This window comes from Xenopus tropicalis, chromosome 4, assembly GCF_000004195.4.
Source record: "Xenopus tropicalis strain Nigerian chromosome 4, UCB_Xtro_10.0, whole genome shotgun sequence".
NCBI lineage: Eukaryota > Metazoa > Chordata > Amphibia > Anura > Pipidae > Xenopus > Xenopus tropicalis.
This window is the reverse complement of record NC_030680.2, coordinates 44,049,795-44,069,597: the sequence shown is the minus strand read 5'-3', so window position 1 is coordinate 44,069,597 and position 19,803 is coordinate 44,049,795. Positions and strand designations below refer to the sequence as shown.

Here is a 19,803-nt window from a genome sequence, read left to right as displayed (position 1 = left end):
AGTTTTCTGTTAACAGAAGCACTAGCCCAGGGTTCCAGGTAAGTGATTACAATCACTGGGGAGAGCCTAATAATTGGCACCCCCAGTGACTATACCTTTCCATCTCTTTTAAGCAGCAATTCAGTACATGTTTAGTAACACAATTTTTTATTTATTTATTTATTTTTAAATTTTGTCTTACACTTCTATCTTAAAAATAGAAATTATGCCAAAGTCTGCAAAGAATAAACAGCACCTTACTGGCCCATGTTTGGCAGTAAAAGGATAGCAGTACATATAATCCAATTGTTTACCCAAAAGGGCAAAGTAATCTTGCCATGCATGACCCGCTTAATATCTCTTTGCATACAATTCGCTTCAGGTAAAAAAGATTACTAGGCTTGAATTCAGGGAAGCTATGATTAAATTACTATACTCCTTTTTCAACAAGAGTTCAAATATAGGACTTGTGATTAACATACTTATTGCCTATTATTTAAGTCATGAAAAATCTGTTTTTTTAAGCTAAAATGTGCAAAAAGGGAAACTAAAGGCACCACATGTTTGGCCTTGCAAGGTAGATAATTAGATTAATTTTAATTTCTTACTTTTTCCCAGCTACTGGCTTTCGTGGTTGGCCCCTGGTTACTTTCACCCATGAAGACATTTTACAGCACCTGTGGAAGAATAAAAGAACCAAAATGTGTACTGACAACACATTTCCAAGTTTCTTAAAAAAATGAAAGGCCTTTCTATAGATTAAGGCTAATGTCAGACCAGGCGTATATTTTCGGCAAGCAAAAAAACACTTGCCGAAAATACCGCCACACGTCTCCTACCTGTGCCTGCACCCGAATGAATGGAATACATTCGGGTGCAGGCACATGTAGCCGATATCTGCATAAAAACACGAGAGAATGCAAAGTCTTGCATTTTTATGCGTATTTCGGCTACATGTGTCTGCACCCAAGCGTATCAGGAAAGTCCAAACTGCCATCTAGGTATGGAACTACAAATACCAGAATACCACTGGAATCTAAACATACTTTACCACTTCTCTTGCAATGCAAACCTTCCTGCACTGCCAAGAACACTCTTATCCAACCTCAGCCCTAGTCTACTCAGTAGATATCAAGAAATGTACCGATTACGGTTTTCTTCTAAATTTAGGCTACACGTTGATTATTATTCACTCTCAAAATGGTCATACCATCATAACATAGAGCCTTTAACAGCAGCAGTGTGTACTAGTTGTTAATAATCCTCAAGCTCTCATAATTATAGACCTTAATTTTAACTGCCAGCTGTAAATGGCTAATATATGGTGGGAAAACAGCAAAACTACAGCCCACACATTTTTGGGGCAGTCAAAGGCCAGAAGTCTTTATTTTAAATACACAAACTAAATTACAGTCTATTCAAACACTGGGCAGGATTATTTATTGGGTTTATAAAAATGGGGCATAACAATCTTAGCACATAACCAACAAAGCAAAATTTTAGTTAAAATTAAATAGGCCTAGGTGCCAGACGGAAAAGAAGTTAAAATATTTTATCCAAAAGTCACAATTAGCAATCAGATGCTTATTTCTAACTCGCTTCCGGTATAGCCAAGACCCCTATATAATGCTTCGTCTTGAAGCTTTACACCTACTATGCGCAACTACCGGCATTCGAAAACCAAGACAATTGCCATGTTAAAAATTATCGATTGCTTACGAGCTCCTTTTTCGCCATACTGTAAAATTCAAACCGTATATATATAGATGCCGATTTCCACAACAATATTTAACCTAGCTGTAAGAGAGTGGACAAATACAATTATTAGAAGCGTAAAATGAAAATAAGTGTACGACAACAAATCTGTCCCTACCGGGCTTTCTTTTGCTTCCTCTGCCCCAGGCACCGAAACAAAACACAGAACACACCAAACGCCAAACCACTCCAAGCGGCCTAAGCGAAACATAGAGAGAAAAGCTACACGTTAAGCAGCTGATACTTTAAAAAGCAGAGACACCTAGTGGTTGGAGGACAGCGTCAATGATGTGATTGCGGAAGGGAAATGTGGCTTCTCATAAGGCATAGGTCAAAAGAACAAACGCTGTGGTTTCTTTTTATATAAGATTAAGGCTATGCGGTATACTAACATTTAGGGAGCTGTTGTTAAACTAAAGTTTTTGATTGTTTTAGGCATTTATAAGTGTGAGATGTTTTATACTCGCCTAACCTAAGCCACTAATAGAAATTCAGGTTTTCGTCATGCCCAGTACACCCCGTGTAATATTACAGACCTATGTGCTGCAAGAAACAACTAATAAGCAAATAAGATAAAAATTGCTGAAGAAAAAAACAGTTGCAACACGAAAATTTGTACCTTTGAGTGAATAAATTTACCTTTGCCGAACGTAATATACCTTTTGCAAACCTGGAACCTGTTCAGTGAACACTTTTTTATTCTTATTTGTGCACATATATTTTTCATTAACAACTTTTATTACATATTCCCCATAGTGTTTTTAAATTATGTCTTTAGGGCCCAATTAATGACCGGCTGGATTCAAGATGTATCCCTGTACCCTGTAGTGCAGGGGTGCTGCTGCTAGGGTTGCCACCTATTGAGTTGGACCTGGACAGCCCGGTCAAAACCTCCTGCCCGGTTTCCCTAGTTAGGAAAACCAGGCAGGACTCAGTAACACTGACGCGGGGATCGGCCAATCCCCACATCATAGCCCTGCCCCAATCCCACCCAATATCTTTGCTCTAGTCTTCTAGCTTGTAGTTTCAAAACAAATTGATAAATGTTTCAAGTTTCAAGTTTTATTGTCATATACAAATAACAATGAAGCATCATTACTGTAATGAAATTTTTTTGACCCGTGTTCCTCCCAACTTTACACAGACATATTACATATTAAATATAATAAAAGTGAGCAATAAAGGTACAAGTATTTACAATAAAAAAAATGCAATTAATTATTTGAAATTGTGCAGTGAGGATTTAAAGTGGCTTTGCTTAAAGTGACACTGCAAAGAGTCCAGTAGTTATGGGGAGGCAGAATGTCAGCAGTTCAGAAGCCTGATGGCTTGTGGGTAGAAACGGTCTCTGTATCTGCTGGTGCGGGTCTGGATGCTCCTGTACCACCTGCCTGATGGTAGGAGTGTGAAAAGACTGTGGCTGGGGTCAGAGAGGATCCGCTGCATCTTCCTCTTACAGCGCTGTCTGTACAGGTCCTGCATGGCCGGCAGTTCAGTCCTGGTGATGCGCTCTGCTTATCTCACCACCCTCTGCAGAGCTTTGCAGTCCAAAGCATTACAGCTGCCATACCAGGTGGTGATACAGCCGGACAGAATACTCTCAATGGTGCATCGATAGAAGTTTGTGAGTATTCTGGAGTCCATGCCGAACCTCCTCAGGCGCCGCAGAAAGAAGAGCCGCTGTCTTGCCGCTTTTGTGATCACACCAACGTGGTGAGACCAACTCAGATCCTCACTGATATTGATGCCCAGGAATCTGAAGCAGCTGACTCTCTCCACTTCTTTTCCCTCAATGTGAATGGGGGTATGGCCTCCTCCCTGCAGTCTCCTGTAATCCACAATGAACTCCACCTCTGCCCTGTATGCCGACTCATCTCGATCAGAAATGCAGCCAATGATGGTGGTGTCGTCTGCAAATTTGATGATAGTATTGGAGCTGTGTGTTGCTGTACAGTCGTGGGTGAACAGGGTGTACAGCAGGGGGCTGAGCACACATCCCTGGGGGGCACCGGTGCTAAGTGTCAGTGTGGATGAGGTGATGTTGCCGATCCGAACCACCTGAGGTCTGTTTGTCAAGTCCAGGATCCAGCAGCACAGGGAGGAACCGATGTTCAGGTCACGGAGTTTCATGACAAGTCTGGATGGTACGATGGTGTTGAAAGCGGAGCTGTAGTCAATGAACAGCATCCGCACGTATGTGTTTCTCTGGTCCAGGTGGGAGAGGGCAGTGTGAAGTGCAATTGCTATTGCATCGTCTGTAGAACTATTTGACCTGTAGGCAAACTGGAGTGGATCAAGTGAAGCAGGGAGTAAAGATGTGATGTGAGCCTTCACTATAAGCTCAAAGCACTTCATGGCAATGGTTGCTACTGGGGGCTGTATTTGTGCTTGTGCAATTTAGCACCTATATTAGTAAATGAGCCCTCAGGTTTACAATAATGGTAAACACACATGCACCTTCCTATCTATTATTACAGTAACTAATACCTATGGTTTTCACAGTAGCATCATAGCTGAGTTGTATTTTCACAGCTTTTGAACTCTGGTGTATTAGTTTACAATTTAAATAGTAATATGTTTGCACTGACTTCAGTATAGGGTTACTTTATGACCACAGTGGGTGCAAGAGCATTAAAAGACATGTAAACTCTACATTTTCCTACCATGTACAGTGGTGTGAAAAACTATTTGCCCCCTTCCTGATTTCTTATTCTTTTGCATGTTTGTCACACTTAAATGTTTCTGATCATCAAACACATTTAACTATTAGTCAAAGATAACACAAGTAAACACAAAATGCAGTTTTTAAATGAGGGTTTTTATTATTTAGGGAGAAAAAAAATCCAAACCTACATGGCCCTGTGTGAAAAAGTAATTGCCCCCTGAACCTAATAACTGGTTGGGCCATCCTTAGCAGCAATAACTGCAATCAAGCATTTGCGATAACTTGCAACGAGTCTTTTACTGCGCTCTGGAGGAATTTTGGCCCACTCATTTTTGCAGAATTGTTGTAATTCAGCTTTATTTGAGGGTTTTCTAGCATGAACCGCCTTTTTAAGGTCATGCCACAACATCTCAATAGGATTCAGGTCAGGACTTTGACTAGGCCACTCCAAAGTCTTCATTTTGTTTTTCTTCAGCCATTCAGAGGTGGATTTGCTGGTGTGTTTTGGGTCATTGTCCTGCTGCAGCACCCAAGATCGCTTCAGCTTGAGTTGACGAACAGATGGCCAGACATTCTCCTTCAGGATTTTTTGGTAGACAGTAGAATTCATGGTTCCATCTATCACAGCAAGCCTTCCAGGTCCTGAAGCAGCAAAACAACCCCAGACCATCACACTACCGCCATCATATTTTACTGTTGGTATGATGTTCTTTTCTGAAATGCTGTGTTACTTTTACGCCAGATGTAATGGGACACGCACCTTCCAAAAAGTTCAACTTTTGTCTCGTCGGTCCACAAGATATTTTCCCAAAAGTCTTGGCAATCATTGAGATGTTTTTTAGCAAAATTGAGATGAGCCATAATGTTCTTTTTGCTTAAAAGTGGTTTGCGCCTTGGAAATCTGCCATGCAGGCCGTTTTTGCCCAGTCTCTTTCTTATGGTGGAGTCGTGAACACTGACCTTAATTGAGGCAAGTGAGGCCTGCAGTTCTTTAGATGTTGTCCTGGGGTCTTTTGTGGCCTCTCGGATGAGTTGTCTCTGCGCTCTTGGGGTAATTTTGGTCGGCTGGCCACTCCTGGGAAGGTTCACCACTGTTCCATGTTTTTGCCATTTGTGGATAATGGCTCTCACTGTGGTTCGCTGGAGTCCCAAAGCTTTAGAAATGGCTTTATAACCTTTACCAGACTGATAGATCTCAATTACTTTTGTTCTCATTTGTTCCTCAATTTCTTTGGATCTTGGCATGATGTCTAGCTTTTGAGGTGCTTTTGGTCTACTTCTCTGTGTCAGGTAGCTCCTATTTAAGTGATTTCTTGATTGAAACAGGTGTGGCAGTAATCAGGCCTGGGGGTGACTACAGAAATTGATATTGAAATTGAAAATTGAAATTGATAAACCACAGTTAAGTTATTTTTTAACAAGGGGGCAATCACTTTTTCACACAGGGCCGTGTAGATTTGGAGTTTTTTTTCTCCCTTAATAACGTAAAACTTCATTTAAAAACTGCATTTTGTGTTCAATTATGTTATCTTTGACTAATAGTTAACGGTTTTTGATGAGCAGAAACATTTAAGTGTGACAAACATGCAAAAGAATAAGAAATCAGGAAGGGGGCAAATAGTTTTTCACACCACTGTATATAAGTTGTGCACATCTCCCCCACTCAAACCACTCTATTTGAATTGTACTTATCCCCTCCATTCATTATGACCATCACATTTTCAAGTGATACTGACACTAAAAAACTACTTGTCAAAACATTAATCTACTTTAAAAGTTCCCTAGAGTTCATGTTGGTAATTTTTCCTCCTGCTGCACTAATATGGCCGCCCCCACATAGAGAAACATGGGGGATCAGATGGAGAATCTAATGTAGAAGCATCGGGCAAATACTTATAAGGCAACATTATAAATGGCATGCAAAGACAGTGTTATGATAGATAAAGGTTAACTTCTGGTGTCACTATCACTTTAAATAAATAGCAGCTTTTACCCAGCAGCCATTTTCCCTCTCGCACATCTTTAGTGACATGTACATCTGCAAACAACACATGTGCACTGAAGAATTCAATGAAGAATGCAGGCTTACTTTGATTAAAAGTCTGCTTTGATTGTGCCCTGTTATAGTTCAATTGAGTTCAGGACAGGAGGTTAGGAAAAAAAAACATGTTTCTCCAGCACAGCTGGAGCAGAGTTTCTTAAATGGATACTGTCATTATGTTTATGATATACTTTTTATTTCTAAGTTACACTGTTTTCATAGAAAATAATTAAATCTCAATAATTTAATTTTTTTGTAATACTGATGTGTAGGCAGCCATCTCAGCCATTGTGCGTCTAAGCTTTTAGAAAGAGCCAGCACTACACATTAGAACTGCTTTCAGATAACCCATTGTTTTTCCTACTCCCATGTAACTAGAGGGAGTCACAAGCCGGTCTCACAACCCGTGGGGGATTTCTGGTGGGCCGCGATCAGACCCGGAATGCAGAAATGCTGTGCGAATACATACGTACGCTGGATTTGCTTATGTACACATTCACGCCGCACTTCCGCATTCCTCGGTCGATTGCGACCGGGGAAAGTCTGGCCACACCGGAATTAAGGGGATGCTGCAGTCTTAATATTAACCTTTGAACAACCGAAGTGGAAGGTATTTAAAGATTTAAAGGCTGTTGACTTTTTTTGTGGGAGGTTTACATGTTCACCTTTAAGAGGAAGAGCACACACATTAGTGCTCATCTACAAAGCACTTGCACCCCTCTCTACACTGAGCTTTGCTCTTATTGCGGGCTAAAAAATCATAGAAAACCTCAGGCAGCGCAGCTATTACTTTCTTTGCCCCCTACCTTAATTGGTATGTTGACAAGGACAAGGACAGAGCCCTAATTTATGCTGCACGTCCTGCACTCCTACATTGCTGCAAGGAGGTAGGAGGTATGAAGTAGGGTATCTATCTGCCTTCCCCGTCAACCCCTTTGAAATTGAGGTCTGCGGCTATTTGCAAACGATGAAACCTAGCATGCAAAAAAAAAATGGTGGATTTTAATTTGCAAATAAGCCTGGCTCTGAAAATCAAATGACCTGAGTACAATTTGAATTAATAATCCCCTTCAACATGATAATTTGTTCTCTCCCGCTTGAACGCTTTTCCTGTCAAGCACATATGTGATATGTTCATGCAGAAAAATCTCTAAGTGCTAAGCACTTAATATACAGTGGCTTGCAAAAGTATTCGGCCCCCTTGAACTTTTCCACATTTTGTCACATTACAGCCACAAACATGAATCAATTTTGCAGTTATTTATTTGTAAAAAATGTTTGGAATCATGCATGATTTTCGTTCCACTTCTCACGTGTACACCACTTTGTATTGGTCTTTCACGTGGAATTCCAATAAAATTGATTCATGTTTGTGGCTGTAATGTGACAAAATGTGGAAAAGTTCTTACAACACATTATAAGCAGTCTGGGGGCGAAATTTGCGAAATTGAGTTGGCAGGCTAGAAAATTCACATGCATTACTTTCATAACCACATATCAAACTGTTCAGTAGACCTTTGGCATTCATATTAGGGGTGATTTACCTTTGTATGTAAGAAAATGTGCAAGATAAATGTGGGAAATTGCAACATTTGTAGGTGATTTTCAGAAATGTCATAAAAAATACTAACTTTAGGAAAGCTTTGCAGATTGGTACTTTGGTGTTGAAAGGTGTCTTTACCCACCATAGATTTTTCAGAATGTGTACGTTCCAAAAATATATGGTTTTCAAGAGTTTCTGTACAGTTAAGAGGTATTACACCACATAATATGCAAGTAGGGAGTCTTGTTTGCAGAAACTGAGTTGGTTGAAGAGAGGATTCATATAGTATTTTAATTTGGGGTCCGTGCATACTGCATACTTTGGTATTTCTATGTATATTGGGCATCACACTGTTCAGTAGACCTCTGGCATTCATATTTATTGTAATTTGCCAACATTTGTAACATTGCCTGGTCTGGATTTCCAACTGTTTACCAACTGTTACGGTCTGTAGTATGAGGAAACCTATTGACATCTAGTACCAACCTTTTAGGTGAAATAGAAGAGCCCTGGCAACCTCAGTTTTCACTGATGCCCTTTTTGGACCCCGGACTTTCTGCTGTGGGGAAGACAGGGATTGTAAACTCTGCCAAGATTGATACGAAAACGTGGTATAAAATGGATCACACAGATGCAAAATCAGAGTCAGGCAAATGGTCAAAGGCAGGGAGAAAGTGGAGACTCAGCATCAAAAACCAGGCAGAGAGTCAAAAACCAGTACAGCAAACGAAACAAAGCTTAAGCTACGATCTACAAACTTAAAACCAGCTTGGGGAAGTACACAAAAAATACACAAAGTAGTGCTTTCTAACTTTGAATTTGGCACCAAAGTAATGTCAGCGCATCCTCTGACATTGCAATGCGGCACCAAGTGGCATCAAACCCATATTGCTTAGGAGCAAATTTGGACGGGCACTGGTGTGCGAAAAAGAGGACGAGCCCAGGGACCGGAACGCATAAATGTAAGGATGCATGCCGCTCTCCTGGCACTTGTAACAACATACCCTTGGCATACAAGATTAAATTGGTGTAATCAGGCTGGATCCCCTAGTGTTGTTGCAGTTTTCAGGATGGAGGGGTCTCCCAGATCAGTGACTTCATCTGCTTTCTTGACAGTGCCTTTTGGTACAGTGCTGAATCATCTTCCTATATCTGATGCCAGACTGGGCAAAGCGGTTAAGAACAGCTTTTTTGTATCTAATAACAAGAAGATTTCTAGCGGAGCTGGCTGTATTGCAGCTGTGTTGAGGAAAAGATTCCTTTCTCCAAGTTTAGAGTAAGGCTATTTCCATAGATAAGGAGGAAAAATTTGGAACCTATACCTTAGTCCAGAAAATGGCATCTAAGTGTTGCTAATCAATCTAATAAGATGGAACAGTTAGAACCGTCTTAATGGAGGCTCTTGAAGATGTAAAAGTTAGTCTAAAGGGTACGTCAGTGTCAACTGCTGGGTGTAACTTTGTTAAGGGAAATGCTGCCAGATATCAAAGGTCTGGACAGAGGGAGGTACATGCCAGCAAACTGGACATTTTACTAGAAATTGTCCAACCTGGAGCGGTGAAACATCAGTTAAGGGCCAAACAGTGGAAGCCAAAGCCAACAGGGGCCCTGAAATTCCTATTGCTGATGTGGTTGGAAAGATTAATAGAGTGAATGTGAATTGTATAATTGATATCAGATCTCAAGTCACTACTATAGAGAAGACATTTTGGAGCAAGCATGCATAAAATCTCAGCTGCGTGGCTCAGTCTTAAAGGAGAAGGAAAGGTAAACACTAAGTAAGCTTTATCAGTGTAAGGTACCTGGGCGCATCTCTGGCACGATCCGTAGATGCACTCCTCGACACGTTCCTGCCCTGCTCCAGAATGGCACGTCTGAATGTCCGCTTATGCGCGCAGTGAAATGGTGCAGGCACACAAGTGTGTACATTTCATGGCAAAATGCAGCTGGCGCGTGCTCCTTCATGTTCAGCGCATGCGCCTTAAAAGGGCCTAGAATCATTGCAAAGTGATCATCGCCTTGGTGATGACACTAAGCGTTATTCCTGTTTTTGATACTTCTGGTTTTCTGACTTGGCCTGTCCTTGGATCCTCGAACTGTGCTGCCTGAACCGACCTTCTGCCTGTTTGACTATTCTTCTGCCTCATGATTTACTTCAAGACACCCGGCTTGGCACTCCTGCCACTCCTCCACGTGGCCCTGTCCTGTCTCACTTTCAGTGACTGTTCTCCTCAGTGGGAGGTGCAGAAGAGGTCTTTCCTCTACGAATTCTTCCAGTGACACATCATTGACACACACAAAATTCAGAAATATCTATGTAAATACAGCCATAAACTCACAGGAAAGGATTTCTTGTCTCCTTTTTTGTAAACATATTGTTTGGGTGCCTGACTTCCTCCCTCTTCCAGGCTCTTTGAAATCTTTCAATACCTGCCACATTGGTTGTCCAGAGGTTAATAGTAAGGCTGCAGCATCCCCTTAATCACTTAGATCACTTTACAGAGGGTGGTTGTTAATGGGACATTCTCTACTTGGAATAAGGTTCTCAGTGGTGTCCCTCAGGGTTCTGTACTGGGTCCACTTTTGTTTAATTTGTTCATAAATGACTTGGGGGAGAGTATTATAAGTAATGTATCAGTGTTTGCAGATGACACAAAACTCTGCAGACCAGTCAATTCTATCCAGGATGTGGCATCCTTGCAGCAGGATCTTAACCAACTGGCAATCTGGGCGGCTAAGTGGCAGATGAGATTTAATGTGGATAAATGTAAGGTCATGCACCTGGGATGTAAAAATATGCAAGCCACTTATACCCTTAATGGGACTGCACTAGGCAAATCCATAATGGAGAAGGACCTTGGAGTCCTTGTAGATAATAAACTTGGCTGTAGCAAGCAATGCCAGGCAGAAGCTGCAAGGGCAAACAAGGTTTTGAGCTGTATTAAAAGGGGTATGGATTCACGGGAGGAGGGGGTTATTCTTCCCCTTTAGAGAGCACTGGTAAGGCCCCATCTAGAATATGCTGTCCAGTTCTGGTCTCCAGTGCTCAAACGGGACATGATTGAGTTAGTGAGGGTCCAGAGAAGGGCAGCTAAGCTGGTAAAGGGTATGGAAAGTCTCAGTTATGAAGAAAGACTGGCCAAGTTGGGTCTTTTTACACTGGAGAAGAGGCGCTTAAGAGGTGACATGATAACTATGTATAAATATATAAGGGGATCATATAATAACCTTTCTGTTTTATTTACCAGTAGGTCCTTCCAACGGACAAGAGGGCACCCACTCCCTTTTAGAAGAAGGGAGGTTCCATTTAAATATTCGGAAAGGATTTTTTACTGTGAGAGCTGTGAAGTTGTGGAATTCCCTCCCCGAATCAGTTTTACTGGCTGATACATTATATAACTTTAAGAAGGGGCTTCTTAGCAAGTGAGGGAATACAGGGTTATGGGAGATAGCTCTTAGTACAAGTTGATCCAGGGACTGGTCCGATTGCCATCTTGGAGTCAGGAAGGAATTTTTTCCCTTCTGCGGCAAATTAGAGAGGCTTCAGATGGGGTTTTTTTTGCCTTCCTCTGGATCAACTAGTAGTTAGGCAGGTTATATATAGGCATTATGGTTGAACGTGATGGACGTATGTCTTTTTTCAACGCAACTTACTATGAGATTTCCTTTTCCTCCTGTAACCCACTTAGCCCCCTCCCTCGGGAATTTGCTTTGACTGTTGGCTTGTGGGCATGCTCAGTTGTTCTAAACTCAGATTACTAAATATGCCCTCCAGTCTAGCAGCCAGTAAAGAGATTGCATTGCTGGTTCCCATAGAAACTCAGCTCTAGCTGTCTGCTTCAATTTTTTTCACCTGAGCTCAGCTTTACCTTTGACCTAGTGCTCAAACAAAGCAGAACTTTTATCAAAGACAGTTGTGCCTGTGTGAGCCTGCATTCTTGATGAAATGTATGCTGAATAAGGGTCTTTGTGTGTTTATGCTGTTTGCAGATTTAAACGTAACTGATTATGTATCAGAGGAAAAATGGCCACTTGGTGAAAGCTGTTATTTGCTTTAGGAAAATGTGATGGTGCTGGCAAGCGGAGAGGATATATGCAGTACAAGTGATCCTATTTGGGTGGGGGAGACGTGCCCAACTGATATACATTGTAGGCAAATGTAGACTTTACATGTCCTTTAAATCTCTGGGCCAGAATCTGAGCAGTTTTCTCCTCACTCCTGCTTCCACCCCCCTCCCTTAGGAATGTGTGATCTGAACTATAACAGTTAGAGCTGCAGCAGGAAGCTACTTAAAATAGTGGCTGCTGTCTTCTAGAGCTGTTTACTCAGGTATGGTAATGCTTTCTGCAGAATAAATATATTCTTCTAGGTGGCACTAATGTGGTGAATCTATTGGCAGTAAAATGCCAAAATGACTTTCTCCTTTAAAGGAGAAGGAAAGGCTAATAAAGAGTTAATCTCAAGCTGCAGGCATACCTTCAGTTGTCTCAATAGTGCCCTTAAACCTCCCCAAATTGCCATTGTTCAGATGATCAGAAGCCAAACAGGAAAAAAAAACGCTGAGCTGGGTAAAGAGGATTCCCATAATGCATCGCTCCTGCAACGGCCCTACGACCAGGACTGTAGGCAGCGCATGCGCACATTTCCCTCTTCAGAACAAGCAGGCGCGCTCCCCTTTCTACAGACTGGCAAGCGTCTGGTTGCTATGGCGGCGCGCTGTAAAAAAGTGCAAACAGCGGCGCTCCTGGGGCCTTTAGAGGAGGACACAGCCAGACAAGAGGGAGCAGTCATCAGCAAACAGCGGGGAGCGAGGAGGGGGTTGTGCTGGTGGACAAAGACCGGAGTGGGGGGTGCTGGTGGGTTCTGCACAGAATATGCCACAGCCGGACAGGAGGGAGCAGTAAACAGCGAGGAGCGGGGGGACCAAGACCGGAGCGGGAATTGGAGCAGAGCGGGGGGGCTGTGTTCTGCACTGGGGAGGGAGGGGTGCTGGTGAACCAAGACCGGAGCGGGGGGTGTGCTGCACAGTGTAAAGCAGAATATGCCTCAGATGGGGGGTAGGGTTTGTTGAGAATGCATGTGCAGTAGAGATGGTGAGGGAAAGGGTATGGGCATGCCTTTTTAAAGATGGTGGCGCCGCTCACTGAAACAAGTATGTAGTTTCTAAGTGTATCTCTGTAAATCTTTCATTAGGCAAGCCAGAAATATAGCGTTTCTACACAGCAATAGTAGTACTATTTAATAGTGTGCTTAATAGATTTTGACTTTCCTTGTCCTTTAAGGCCAGTAATAATTTGCCTGTTCCTTTTGAAGGAGTTGCCACTATGTCCATCACCTTATGTGGAAAAACTCTCCCTGTTAAAGGCATCTTTTTTAGTAAAAGAAGAAATATATCCACAGATATTAACTCCAACTCTTTAAGAACTAGATGGGGCATTATTTTGAGATATGGGATATACTACACTACAGCTGCAGAAAAAAGGACCTTTCGGAAGGTGAGGCAGATATGCCAAAGAGTTGAAAATGGAGAAATGCAATGGCTGCATTGGGGTAATTCGTACTCCTTTTAAAAGGAGAATTGTGTTTCCAGCAGGTAAGGAAACAACTCTCTATTTAAAATTAGGCACAAACTTCTCAGTCCAAGCCATGACTGTGAAAACTAAACCTGTATACTTATATATCAGTAAGAACTCATGAATTGAAAAACAATCACTCAAGTTCAAGGGCGCAGAGCAACCACAAGAAAGTGACCAATGGAATGTAGATGTTTTGTTACAGACTGTTAACCTGGGAGGTGCTTTGTTTTAATGAGTTAGTGTTTTCACATCATGATGAAGATTTTGGATGTGCACATTCAATATCTCATGAGATTCCAAAACTAAATGCTTCTCTGCCCAGAGAAAGATATTATTATATTCCACCCACACTGTATCAAGAGGTCAACGAACTGTTGAGAAAGGTGGTGGAAAGTGGGATGGTAAAGAAGAGCAGCAGTCCATGGGCAGCTCATATAGTGTACATTAGGAAGAAAGATTGTATCTTAAGATTTTGCATTGACTATAGGAAATTAAATGCATGCACTGTCCAGGATGCATACCCATTACCCCGTTTAAAGGAATCCTTGGCTGCATTGGGTAATACAAAAATTTTCTTTACACTGGATCTGGCCAGCCAATACAGGCAGGTTCCCATACATCCTGCTGATCAGCAGAAAACTACATTTGTTACACTCATGGGATTATAGGAATTCTCTAGAATGCCATTTGGTTTGACCAATTCCCCAGGAAACATTTCAATGACTGATGAAGCGCTGCTTGGGAGATCTCAATTTTGAGGTTATTTTGATCTACTCACATAATTGTATTTGCGCCCACTTTTGATTTCACACTTTCAAAGACTCAATATGGTGTTTCAGAGACTGCAAGCCCGTGAAAAGTAAAGAAGTAGGCTGGGAACAGCAAGGCTTCTGGTCTAGTGAAACATCTTCAGAACTATGTAAATCAGTTGTCAATACAAAAAAAACTTTAGCTGTTCTTTGTAGGTCCACAAGGAGTAACTTTAGTGTTCCACCTGAAAGATTTACTCATAATGAGTAGATGCTAATTTTATGCTGCACTGATGATAAGCTATGACTGTATGATGTATAACATTTATGACATGTTTAACAGAAAAGTAGTGTACTGATCAAGTAATTGATATGGAAGGATTAGGAGCAGGGGGTGAAGCTACGATGAGACAGGGAGTGGCGGTTGGCAAATGCATGTTGCCAGTCCCAAACGGCCAACTTCTGATCAGCAGGTGAGCCAGCCTCAGTTCAGGAGTGCACTGAAGTAGCTGTTAAGAAATTATAGTTTAAGAGGCATTGTTTAAAAAAGAAAGAAATACTTTTTATAATGCATGGATGTTAAGCCTGAAGAGAGAGTATTACTTCTGAAATATTGAAAACTGGAGAGGAGTAAGAGACTAGGAGATTTAAATACAGAGAGAGAAAGAAATATAACTTATTATACAGATAAGTGCTTTAGCCAAGAGAAGAGGGTAAAAGAAACCCAAAAGTTTGTTTCAACACTGTAAATATTTTATTCATTAGTATTTTTGGAAGAAGTTGTTTGCCTGTATTTGCTGCCTTCCATAGAAGAAAGAACATTGTCTTGTCTGGATTTCTAAACCCCAACAAGCAGGGTCTTTGTCAGGGGCATATGCGAATGCAAAAGAAAATAAAATACCCTCATGCTGCGGTAGATTTCCCCCCGCCGGTGTTCACTTCCTGGTGGTGATGCAAATTCCGGAAGTGATGTCACTTCCTAGTTATGAGCACCGCATCATTACAAACCATTACTATGGCACTACTCAAACTCTTTATACACTGTATTAAAGCAAACTTTGCTTGCATGTGTTTCCATAACAAAGAGTAGTGCCCTAGTAATAGTTTGTTATGATGCGGCACTCATTACTAGATTACATCACTTCCAGAAGTGATGTTACCATCAGAAAATGAGCATCAGGACTAAGCAGCAGGGGCTGAGATTTTAAATGCAGTCTTAGCAAATAAGGGTATTTAAATTTTATTTTTTCTGTTTTTAAAGAACTAAACCATAGCCCATTTTTAACTGCCCTGCTCCACCACTCCCACTCCAAGCTCCCTCCCTGCAGCATATATGCTCTACAAAAGTTCCCCTGTGTGCTGACCTGCCATAAATCTGCAGCTCAGAATAGAGTAATTCAAAAGTGCCATCTTCCCCTGACTTCCGACTGCTCCTGTTAGTTCTATGATATGGATCTTGCTGAAGCATGCTTAGTCAAAGCTGATTCAGAAGAGGATCAAAAAACTATTTTAAACAAATCAGCTGTTGAGGGGGGGAGCTTGGAGGGGGGCTGTGGATGGGTTAGGGCAGTGCAGAGGGCTGGAATTTCTCTCGCATACATGGTGGAGGGCTGCCAATGGAAGCCAGTTTTGGCCACTCCCCCATTTTAAACCACACCCACTTCAAACCACACCCATTTTATCACAATGGTTGCTGCAGGGATATCAACCATCATTCATATGTTGAAGAATTATATTATGTCATATTAAGACACACCCTTAAATCCATATGCCTCCTCTTCCCCTGTGGATAGCACAGCAACCCCCAGCATATAATTACACACCTTAGGGACCATTTAATGGCTATTTCCAACTGCTAACAAACTGCCAGAACAAACCCCTGCCAGGTTCACCTGCCACAGGCAGCATATGGTAGGCAGAGTATGGCACACACAGGCAGCACTCTGCCTGACCTATGCTGCCTGTGTGTGCCATACTCTTCCTGTCCTATGCTGTCTGTGGGTGCCATACCCTCCCTGACCTATGCTGCCTATGCGCCATACTCTGCCTATAGGCCAGGCAGTACATACAATGTCTGAGGTGTGAAGAGGTGAACAATGTGGGTGATTACAGCCTGAGCCTGAGGTGTGAATACTGCAGGGGGTGAACAATGCAGAGATTAAAAGGTGTGAACAACACAGGGGATTACATTTTTAAACAATACAGAGGGATTACAGCCTGAATTTTAGGTGATAACCATGCAGGGGGCCAGTTAATCTCAGTACTGATACCATTTAAAGCTAACACAAAGTTAAGCCATCAAAGCAGACAGACAGGTGGGGGGCCACACCGAGGGGGCCGAGGGCCGCATGCGGCCCGCGGGCAGCCAGTTGGACAGCACTGGGTTAGGGTTTAGTTCTCATTAAATTGACAAAGACCCTGCTTGTTGGGATCAAAACAAATTGGGATTTCGTATATACTTTTTCTCCTATTGATGTGTCTTGGCTTTTTAATTTTACTATTGATAATTTGGAGGCTTTCAGGTCGCCCCCAACAGTGACCACCCACTATGATAATATTTATTTGTGTGCCATCTAATCATCCTATCCACTCATGTAGCATTTACTAGTGCAAGCAGTGTGAGAGTACAATCCAATACAGTGGATATATACAGATAAACTGCAGAAGATAAAATGAACACACAAACAGGAGTATTAAAAGTCACCTCTATTAAAATACTTGTCCTTTAGCCTAGTACAGTTATATGGTCATAGAACCCTTTGGTGACTATTTTCCAACAGGGGGAACATTATTCCCTATATCAGTGCTGTCCAAGTTATTACAAGTAGTGAGCCAATTGTCATATTCACTCTCCTGTTGGACTGTCCTGCACTATATAATGCAATAGCTCTCCCATTTACATTGTGTAAAATCTGGTTGAAATAAATGAAAGAAGTAAGATTTAGGAAACATTAGAAAAGAGTTAATGAGCTGTGCTCCAGAATGAGGTAAGGTAAGCTGTATAGGCTGTCTTATGCTGCAGAGATAAGTGCTGATAGATAGAGATGTGCAAACTTTTTTACCCAGTGCAGTTTTGCAGATGTTTTTATTATGCACCCTTTGCCTTTCACATAAACCAATGAGCCCTTTCCCGCCCTCTTACTGTCTATCTAAGGACCTGTCCTACAGAGTAAACAAACCCAATTTGGCCAGTTAATTTGATAACAGACTTTCCATACCCTTTACCAGCTTAGTTGCCCTTCTATGAACCCTCTCTATTAAAACTCCTAAACACTCAGGTCTCTGAACTAAAGAACTTGTTCCAGGACAACAGATATCTGGCTACTAGGAGGCTGTCAAGTGAATGATTCTGAGCAACTCAAATACCCAGAGACACACTCTTGGATTACAAACAAAAAATAGAAATCAACAGGGTACCAATTGTAGTCACCTACAACCCACAGCTGAACATTATAAGAAAAATAGCCAGGGACCTGCAGCCCATGCTCCATACAGATACCAGACTAAAGGAGATATTCCCTGAACTACCCCTTCTATCCTATAGACAACCACCCAGTCTGAGGAAAATGATTGTTAGAAGTGCTGTTCCCCAAACAACTAAAGCAGGTACATTTCCCTGCAACAGCAAAAGATGTGAGACTTGCAAATACATCCTGTGCAAAGATCAAATTGCAATACCGAATACACAAAAAGTCTACACCATTCGGGACTGCTATTCATGTGCTTCCTCCAATGTGGTGTACTTGATCATATGTACTAAGAGCCCTACAGGAGGAAGTACATTGGAGAAACAGGGCAAAAACTACGCACAAGGATGAACGATCACAGACATAAGATCAAGACCAAAGCGTGTGATACACCAGTGGGACAACACTTCTGCAATCAGGACCACAGACTTCAGGACATTAAGGTGTTAATTCTAAAAGGGAACTTTGGAACTGAACGAGAAAGGAAGATCTATGAATTCAAATGTATGGAATTATTCAACACATTAGGACAGGGCCTTAATTTGGGGTCAGGTTTCATGTCACACTATCTGATCTGACTGAATCCAGACCCCTGGACTATTTACAACCCACCCTAATAAACCTTAGTTACTTTTACTATCTTCACAAGTTATCTCTATCTATCTGTAACTTCCTAATTTATTGCTTTTGAACACTTCTCTCTGATCTATCAGTATAAATGTTGTGCCATTTCAGTTCTCATTTGCATTTTGCCTGAAGAAGGGGCCTTAGAGCTCCGAAAGCTTGCGATGTATTTTTATTGTTAGCCAATATAGGTATCATTTCTACAATACTCTTGTATTTGTGTTTTGTTGTTTTTTTTTTTTACACTGGCTAACACGGTACTACAGTTTTTGTTTTGTGTTCTATCCCCTGACATTCCTCCAGAACTAGCCGAATATCTCCCTCTGCCATCCTGATAAACAACAGGGAAGAATAAAAGCCTGTCATTTTGGTCTAGTGGTACAGAGGATATTATTTCTTTCTGCAACAACTGGGGCAAGTGTTTGTCCATGACTTGCAATTCCCGAGATCATTTAGACATATTTGTTAACATAAAGTGATTGTGTACAGGTTTTCTGATAAATTCCTGTCTGTCACTCGCTGTAACAAAATCGAATACCCAAATATCTGTACTCTCTCCTGTTCAAACCTCATCTCATAGTGTTTTGAATCTGGGTTCTCTGGACTGCTTTGGCTAGTAATTCTGAAAAAAAATAATTGCCCACTTTTTCATGAAACAGGTTTACAGTGCTCCTTGCCAAGCCTGTATGCTAATCATCACCTTTGTTTAGCTAATGAAACTTCATGCATGTGATGATACAGGCTATATAAGGGTGAACTGGCACATCTCAAGTTATGCAAAGCTTAACCTGCCAGTGATAGAATAGGGGCAATCTGGAATTTTTAACAGGAACCCCTAAAGGTGTCCATACACGTTCAGATTTTAGTCTTATTCTTCTGACAAACGTTCAGATATGCATTTTGTGTTTAAATGCAATGTTCTAAAAGTAACATTTAGACTAAGATTGTAGGATGAGCCCTAAAAATAATAATTTGGAGAATGTTCTGAACATTAAATAGTTGGCAGACACCAATTGTACAACTGTAGGTCCCCCCCCCAAGGAAATTGTCAGGTACATAATACATGTGTATATTTTATCGTTATTCAACTTAAATTTTCTAACCTAGTCGATCGACTAAACAACCAATCACCATGCTACGAATATTATCGGCCCGATAATTCGAAAGCCTGCACACGATGGCAACACATGCACAGATATAATTGTATGAAACTATGTTGGATCCCGATAAAATCTATGCATATATTGTGTATCTGATGATTTCCTTGGGTGACCTACAATGCATTTCCGGGTCACTTTTGTAAGATTGTTGTCTGCCAATTTTATGTTCAGAATATCCTCCTATTTGTTATTTGTACCTACAATTTCAATGTTCATTTTAGATCACTGCATTTAAAAATACAA

At 41.4% G+C, this 19,803-nt stretch overlaps 1 protein-coding gene across 2 annotated transcripts in view; it reads right to left on the bottom strand.

Moving 5' to 3' along the window:
* Positions 1 to 1,970, bottom strand: part of LOC100145527 (uncharacterized loc100145527) — a 66,458-nt gene extending 64,488 nt beyond the window's left edge. Inside the window, exons 1-2 of one of the 2 annotated variants that reach the window (XM_012960626.3) lie at positions 1,853 to 1,970; positions 588 to 656 (exon numbers count right to left, since the gene is read on the bottom strand). In XM_012960626.3, coding sequence (XP_012816080.1) covers positions 588 to 646 — 59 coding nt within the window. In that variant the 5' untranslated portion in view covers positions 647 to 656; positions 1,853 to 1,970. 2 annotated transcript variants of the gene reach the window in all.
* Positions 1,971 to 19,803: the final 17,833 nt, after the last annotated feature.